This window comes from Aegilops tauschii, chromosome 2 (genome assembly GCF_002575655.3).
Source record: "Aegilops tauschii subsp. strangulata cultivar AL8/78 chromosome 2, Aet v6.0, whole genome shotgun sequence".
Lineage (NCBI taxonomy): Eukaryota > Viridiplantae > Streptophyta > Magnoliopsida > Poales > Poaceae > Aegilops > Aegilops tauschii.
The window spans coordinates 3,024,405-3,033,299 of NC_053036.3; the positions used below are offsets into that span (position 1 = coordinate 3,024,405).

The 8,895-nt window shown below is 40.3% G+C and overlaps 1 protein-coding gene across 1 annotated transcript; it reads left to right on the forward strand.

The window, feature by feature from the left end:
* The first annotated feature begins 2,967 nt into the window (after positions 1-2,967).
* On the forward strand, positions 2,968-5,890 carry LOC109751706 (noroxomaritidine synthase 1-like). Its single transcript, XM_020310597.2, has one exon. The coding sequence runs from the start codon at positions 2,968-2,970 to the stop codon at positions 4,408-4,410; it is 1,443 nt and encodes a 480-aa protein (XP_020166186.1). The 3' UTR covers positions 4,411-5,890.
* The last annotated feature ends 3,005 nt before the right edge of the window (positions 5,891-8,895 follow it).

Sequence of the window (8,895 nt, forward strand, 5' to 3'; positions counted from 1 at the left end):
TCGACAATAATCATTACCCATAGCTTTCTTTTGCGATCTATTTTTGATGACATGAGACTGCAGCCCGGAAATTAAGCGAACTAATTAAAACTGCAGTCAAGAAGTTAAGCAATGCTATGGGAAGCATGTCTAACAAAATTTTGGTCAATAAATTATTCCCTAAAAATCATTGGCATGAATAAGAATACATATGGGGGAGTGATATATATGAACCAGACTTGAATGAATAAATCGGAGTTAAAATATAAGCCAACAAATACCGCAAAGCAATCTATGAACGGATTTGAAGAATGTTTTTCATGAATTACCTGCAAGTGAATACATTCATATTGCATTTACTAATAATCTACAACAATGATCATTGCCCATGTGTTTTTATTAAAATTGTTGCCCATTAAAAAACAGTAAAACAAACTACCTACACACTTCCACAGTAATCCGGCATCCTCAGCCATTCGATCGATCTTACCGACGATCTATATAATCTTGATGTACGTGGTGCCTCTTTGCCCTGTCAAAAGCGTGTTTACTGGCTCGCCCAATGTAACCGGGGCAGCTACTCCGCTAACAATGTTCATTATATCCTACTCCACGAATTTTCTCACTACCAGGATCTGCCCCAAATCCCAGCCCAAGCTATGCCGACGGCCACCGTCGGCATATACGGAGATATCCCGACAGCCTAGGTCAAGCCGTAGGCGTAGAAAGCGTGGGCTCTTCCAACCCATAGATCGTCTAAACCTCACGACATCCCACTCCACCCCCTCTCCCATCCCCAAAACATACCGGGGTGCTCTCCATGACCCTCACTGGCGTCGCGCCATGCTCAAGGAATTTGATGCTCTTGTTGCTAAGCAAACTTGGTCACTTGTTCCTTGACCTTCTCGTGCTCATGTTGTTTCAGGTAAATGGATCTTCAAGCACAAGTTTCATTCCGACGGCTGCCTTGCTCGTTACAAGGCTCGATGGGTGGTCCGTGGCTACTCTCAACAGCCGGGCATCGACTTCGACGAGACATTCAGCCCCGTGGTCAAGCCGGCCACGATACACACCGTCCTCAGCCTTGTCGTTTCACAGGCATGGCCAGTCCACCAGCTTGATGTCAAGAACGCCTTTCTTAATGGCAATCTTGACGAGGAGGTTTACTGTCAGCAACCTCCCGGCTTCGTCGATGCTCGCTGTCCCGACTATGTGTGCCGTCTCCACAAATCGCTCTACAGTCTCAAGCAAGCTCCGCGTGCTTGGTACCAGCGTTTTGCTCATTTTGCACACCGGTTGGGATTCGTCGCATCCAAGTCGGATGTCTCACTGTTCATCTACAAGAATGGACGTGACCTTGCCTACATTCCTCTTTCTTTTATCCATATTGCTCCATAGATAGCAAGTTTTAATTAGTATAAAAAAACTAAATCAATGACTATTCATGATTCCATCCATATTGGATCAATTCTCTATACCACTTTGCAATGAAAAGAGGAATGTTTGTTATGGTAAAACTTCGTTTAAAACGATGTGGTAGAAAACAACGTGCGACTTGAAGGACATGTTCGATTGTGGATTTTGCTATCCATCATTTTCCATAGTAATGAAAATGCTCTTGGCTCGACATAGCCTGCTCTATTCGTTCCGAACCAAATTTGCGCTGGGTTTAAGTAACATATGTGGATGACATTGTTATCACCACCTCCATGGATCAGCTCCTTCGTCGTCTTACTCGGCAGCTTCACTCCGAGTTTGCCTTGACGGATCTTGGTGCCTTATCATTCTTCCTCGGCATTGTTGTCACACGAACAACGTCTGGTATGGTGCTCTCACAGCGACAGTATGCATTGGATCTTCTCCAGCATGCCGGCATGGTTGATTGTAATCCGTCGGCTACTCCCATTGACGCCAAATGCAAGCTCTCGGCCATGCATGAGGAAGTCAAATCGGAAATCCAAAGCATTATATGGCAGACTCGATTTCGTACGCAATGTGCCGATGGTTTATTTCATCTCTTGCCTCGTACATGCACGTACGAACAGATGACGTACGTGCCTTGCAATTTACTTCAGCCAGCCAGCCACACAGTACTGCCGTAGCAATGAGAAAAAATAAGTCAGGCCGGACAATTGAGAAAATTATAAGTCAGCGCCGTACAAATGAGAAAATATGCACGCGGCCAGACGGGTCGATTGCAAATATATTCTAACCTTTGCCATAGGCCTAAACCATTGCAGTCTTATGGTGGCCACATCGCTGGAGTGTGTACTTGACCGAGACTGTGGTGTGGCTTGGCTGGCGATCAACGTTCGACGTCAACCTCTTTCTTCTTTTTCTTGACGCGATGAGCAGCCGGGAGCCCCCGGCATCGTCGGGGCTCAGACGCCGGATGGTGGGCATGGAGAATTCAAGTCGGGAAGGAGACGCCACCACGCTTTCACCACTGGGCTATGAGCCCATCCATCCAAAAGTTTGAGCCAATGCAAAACAAAATCATAAGCATTTCAAATTAACTAAATGTATCAATATAAGTTGGAGTAAATGTATCGATAGATGTCACTCTCCTTAGTTGGAGTAGAATCACACATGCCATGCACACTTCTAGCATCTTCCTAATTACAAGTGTCTCTGCTGAAGAAACTACTCCAACTACTGGAGTATTACGACTGTGCACCACATTTTGCTAACTATGTGCACATGGCTTGCGAAACCATGTAAGCAAAAGATGTGGACAGGAATGACAAGGAAAGGACTGAAGAGCTAGGTTAGGATTGATTTAATCTCGAATGAAACTTAAATACCAACTTGCCAAATCTTCTTATCGCAAAATCTGCCAACTGCCACCTGCTTTTGAGCCCAATGAAGTGTAGTTATGTTGACACTATTAGTACCAATAGACTGGGATATCATCGAGGGAACTTGTATATATATGAAGCCATAGCCACGTCCATTATAAAGGTAGTATATCACACACTACTGCCAACAATGTCAACTATGTTCATTTCCATGCTACTTGTGCTACTTGTTCCCCTATACATGTATCTCAAGGCTAGCAGTAGATCTAAGAACACATCAGTGCTTCCCACAAACTGGCCAATATTGCACATGTTCCCTTCCTTCATGGTCAATGTCTACAACTTGCATGACTATCTCACCTTGGTCCTCGCGGGATTAGGCCACAACTTCAGGGCGCACGGCCCACCCGGGACCGGGATGCGGTTCTTCGTCACTTGCGACCCTGCTAATGTCCGGCACATCTTCACGACCAACTACACCAACTTCCCCAAGAGCGTGCTCAGCAACCCGCGGATGATTGCCAGTACGGAGGCATGCTGCCGCAACAAGGTGGAAAACATCCTTCTCCCATTGCTCGCCTACATGGCGAGCACCGGCACTCCTTTTGACGTGCAAGAATTGATGTCGAGGTTTATGTTTGACTTGGCTACTATGTCTCTCTTTGGTGTGGATCCTGGCCTCCTATCATTAGACAAACCACCCATGGACGCTGTGGTTGCTCTGAACGCAGTCATGGAGGTGGGATTTTTCCAGCACACCATGCCAACTTCTTGCTGGAAATTAATGAGGTGGCTAAACATCGGTCGCGAAAGAAAGCTCTGCACAGCGCACAAAGTGCTACAAAGGTTCCTCGTGGAGATGATGGAGAGGAGGAAGATGGAGATGATGGAGAGGAAGATCAACACATGTCATGTTGGTAGTGACGACGAACAAGATGGTGTGGATATTATGTCTTCCTACCCAGACTATGTTCACGATGACTTGTCCTATGCCAAGAACATTGGCTACATGCTTCCTGCAAGGGACACAATTGGAACGACCCTGACATGGATTTTTTACAACCTCGCCCAGAACGCAAACATTGTGTCAATCATCCGGAGTGAACTATCACCCATTGCATCATGCAAAGGAGCATCCGGTGTGGATGCCATGATGATCTTTGAGCCGAACGAAATCAAATCTCTAGTCTATCTGAGAGCCGTCTTGTACGAGACTCTTAGGTTGTACCCACCGACACCTTTCGAGCGCAAGACGGTGTCCGCCGATGATATTATGCCGAGTGGCCATGAGGTGCACACCAGTGACACCATCCTTATTTCTCTCTACTCCCTGGGGAGAATGGAGGGCGTGTGGGGTAATGACTGTCTCGAGTATAACCCAGATAGGTGGCTCTTGGAAGATGGAAACAATCTGAGGTACGTACCATCTCACAAGTTCTTGGCCTTCAACTTGGGCCCAAGGATATGCCTTGGGAAGGAAATTGCGGTTATGCATATGAAGACCATCATCGCCTCAGTGTTGTGGAACTTTGATGTGGAGGTGATGGAAGGGCAAAGCATCCAGCCCAAGCCATCTTGTATACTGGAGATGAAAAACGGGCTCATAGTTAAGCTAAAGAAGCGAGAGATGTAACATTAGATTTTGGTCTTATGTAAACGTACTTACGGACTACCCGAATTTTTTTATGTTTTCTGTAAAGAGGAAAAACGAGAGAGAGAGGGAACGAACGATTGGAATGAATAGTCTTCTCATTGATTGAAGATTAGGGGTATATATACCTAGTACAAAGGCGGTTTACAAAAAGAGGCAGTTGTCAAAGAGACAACCGACATAGCAGGGATTAACATATTAGTTAACTTAATTAATTAATTCCTAACACTCCCCCTAATCAATGCTTGTCCTTGTGAGTATGCATTATCTTGATAAATAATACTCCTTGTATGTCTTTGTCTTTGAGAATGTTCATCATCTTCATCTTGAGAAATCCATGTATAATCTTTAAAGTCTCCTCCAAAACCCTGTGGGAAAAATATGAGGAGAATAGTGTAGATATGTTGCTAAAACTCCTTTAAGCCCAGTGGGAAAAATAAGAAGGAGAAAACTGATGCAACAATAATGATTATTGTCTCTTGATAACTCATATGAGGAAAACCTTTGAAGAAGGAGAAAACTCATTAGTGAGTTTAGAGAACAATAAATATGCTTTGTATACTTTCCTTTAAAAACCAGATGGGAAAAAAACTTGAAAATATGGCATATAACCTTAAAAAGATATTGCCTCATTAAAAACTGTTATGAGAAACTTTGAGAGAAAACTCATAAAGGAAAAGAGTGCGATCTGATATGTCATTGAAAACTCCTTTAAAACCCAATGGGAAAAATATAAGGAGAAAATGATGTGACATATGTAAACACTTGTATCAATATTGTCTCATTAAAAACCTTTTATGAGAAACCATGAGGGAAAACTCATGAAGGGAAAAAGAGTACAATATATGCAATCTGATGATTGTTAACAGGTTATAGTTTGGGAGATTACTCCCCCTGAACTTTGCAAATCTCGAGGATGTCTCATACCAATTTCATTGACATGATCATGCCATTGTGAATAATCTGTTGGATTTTCACAGTATTTTCTTTGCAAATTGTTTCCTCACTTTTCTATAATTCATGTGGATAAGTGACCTTCGAGCAATGTGCTTTATGATATTGCTATTCATATAACCTGTAGGTAGTGAGTAACACAAGTGGTAGCATCTTGATAAAATCAAGTTATGTGATTGTTATGAATCTCAACCACATGATTTTGAGTGTGGTTAATCATTCTACCGAGACATGCATATTATGCGATTCTTTTAGATAAAGCAATTATGTCAGAATGATAAGTGGAAATAGTCATTAAAGTCTATTTGGATGACTTTCATGAGAAGACTATTACAGTGAATTCAGTCATTGATATGGCATTATTGGGATCAATAAAGAGCTAATATCATTACATCATATCATGGTCATATCTTGATTTTCCTGATGGAAATGCCCAAGATGTATTGTGAGCATGAGATATAAGTTCTTATTTCTTATATCGACCATATACCTTTTGGTGGGGGTTACACTCTGGACAAAGATAGCAAATCTAGTGTCAGGCCTTATGTAGTCTGCAATTATATGAGTGCGTTGGTGTTAGTGAGATGTAGAACTTTAGGTTCTGATATCACTACATTATCAGCCCTAGTTATGAATGGATTTGTAACCTATCAGGGGTAGTATGACCATATTGCATGTCTTTTATTGGTATGATATATCCACATTGAACTTCTCGTATATGTATTGGATATATGTAGACTGATATGTATTCTTGAGAGAATGCTCAAGTTGTAAACGTAAGTTAAATTTGGTTGAATCCAAATTTTCCGTCTTGAGATGATTTTGTGTATGTTTAGGTCTTGTATAGACATTGATGATGAGGTCATCAATATACACTGAGGTGATGAAAGGAAATCAAATTTGAGATTCCTTTATTAAACATGTAACTGATCATCATTATCGAGTAATCCTTTTTGAAGAAGGAACTCATTTAGTCTGTAGTACGATATGATTTCGGACTATTTGAAGTCATAGCGTGACTTATGAGGTTTTACACAAAACTTGTTGCGATTTGCTAATGGATTCAGAAGTATAAGCCCTTCAGGGACTTCAATAGAGATTTCCGAAATGAGTGACTCATGTGAGTATGTAGCCACTTCATCCATCAACTACATGGATAATATTATTATTTTTATTGCCAATGATATTTAGTATCGAAACATAATTCCACTCATACCAAGAGGTTATGTTACATCGTAATCGATGTCAGGTCTCTGCATGAACCCTTTTGCTACAAGCCTCGCTTTCTCACCAACGCATTGACTTGGTCTATGAATGAGAAGTTTTTAGTATTCCATACGAAAGATACTTATGAGGAGTAGGTATTACTGCGGTAAATACCACTCATTTGCAGAGCGAGAGCTATTCTTCATTATTTGCTTCTTTTTATGTGAACCAATATGAGTGCAAGAGGCACTCTACCATGGATTTTGGTTCAGGGCCCAAAAGGTTTTAGCAATTTGAGAAGAAATATATGTCGACAAATGTAGTCTTTAGTTTATATGATTCTAATGGAATCATTGAAGTTTGTGGATAATATATTCATTCCTTTTTAACTCCTTGTGATTTCCTACAACAAAAGGAGTCAAGGTGTTTCGATGTCCCGGCACCAGAACATTTGTGCACATTTATGCCGGGCTTTGGATGATGAGCATCCAGTGAGGTGTCTCACAACTTGATATTGAATTACATTTACTGGTTGAGGATTTGATTCCTCTGTTTCCGCGGAAGCATATGAGAAGTTATATCTCGTTTTATCAGATTTTCTCCCCCTCTTGCTCTCATTTGGGGAGAAGAGTGGTTTATCAGATACCACTCTTTCTGACAGTTTACTGCAGGAATATAGAATTTAGTGACACCTTGTCATTAGTAAATGTACGTGGCAAATTTGCAATGTGTTGCAAATATATGATTCTCTAAACTTCTAGTTCAGATTCTTTGAGAACGTGGATATAAGGATTGAATGTCAATGACATTTCTATTTTATTTCTCAGCATTCTTTGTGGTAATTATCTCCCCCTAATGCCGGAAAATATCCTTATTACTGATGCAATCAGCATACAGGCTATGAATAATTTTGATTGACGGATAAATTGTTATTCCTCACATAGATCCCTAGTTTTCTGTGAGTGCCCATTGATGTATGCTGGATTGGTGATATCGGTATGTAACCGAATTATCGCAGGTGGGAAATACTTTGTTGATTTCCACGTAGTTACTATAAGGGGAAAGTAGTATGATATGTAGTTGGTATGATTTAGATCATACTTACGGTGTGTAAGGCCGTATGTGTCCAGCAAGAGGCTGGTAAATTTACAATTCTTTAAAAGTGGTCAAGTAATTCATTTGACTATGTTTGATAAGAAATTTAGTTAAACCATTCTGGATATGTACATAGAGTACTGAATGCAAACTGAAAATGCTTGTGAAATGACTTCAACGATATTGCGCATTCAAATGGGTATATGCTTTGTTCGGGAGAATTTGCTCCTACTTTGATAATTTAAGCAATTTATTTGGTAAAATCATGGTTGTGTGTGGTAAGAGGCACACTTAAAAACATTTTATGAATGTGTATATGAGTACCATGAAGTATCTAGATTACCCTAGATAATGGTTCAACAATCCACATATATCTTTTGAATGTGTTCAAGGAAGAATAAGTGGCATGCTTAGAATTTTAAGGTGAGAGTGCCTTAGAACTAATTTCCCCTATGTCACATGCGGTGCACATAAAATCTGATGATTTGGGAAATCTGTAACTTGATAAGTTATGACCAACAGAATTGTCAATAATTTTCTAATCATCCCCAAACCAGGATGGTTAAGGCTACCAAACCAAATATTTAATGTATTAAGATCTAGAAAATTATTGTGTACGCAACAATATTGAGTATGAATTGAAACATACATTCAAATTTATCAAATATTGTATCCAAGGGATATGATATTAGACATCCTACCACATGTAGTAGTACAAGTATGGGCTAATATTATTTGGGATTATTAAGAGATTACTTGAGGTCTCCAATATATTGAAAAATTTGTTACGCAAACATATCATCGTTGTGAAGATTTCACCATCCTTTTACTATACTAGATTTTTTGGTTCTCTCCTTCTGCTGAAGATTTGAGAACAATCATTTACCAGAATATTTTCTGGTTGTAAGTTTGCAAAATTTCAAATTTATCCCAAACTTGTGGTGTGGTTTGACCATGTGTTTGAGGGTTTGGTAAAAATAGGTATGATATTTGTATAACCACACATTTGACAAACTTGAGAGTCGTCGTTGTGATCGTTTGAAAATGATATATTCCGTATTAAGAGGCAATTTTGTCTTTGGTTGTCTTCTAGCCTCCATTTTTAATTTGAATTCCTCAAGGTTCTAGCTCGTGACTAATTACTTGCTTAGTATTATCAATACTAGCAAGAATTTAAAATAATGGCGTACCTCCCGTTGGGTGAATTTGATG

Excerpts from the sequence above, each read along its gene's own strand:
- LOC109751706 (XM_020310597.2), top strand. The coding sequence starts at position 2,968 with ATGTCAACTATGTTCATTTCCATGCTACTTGTGCTACTTGTTCCCCTA.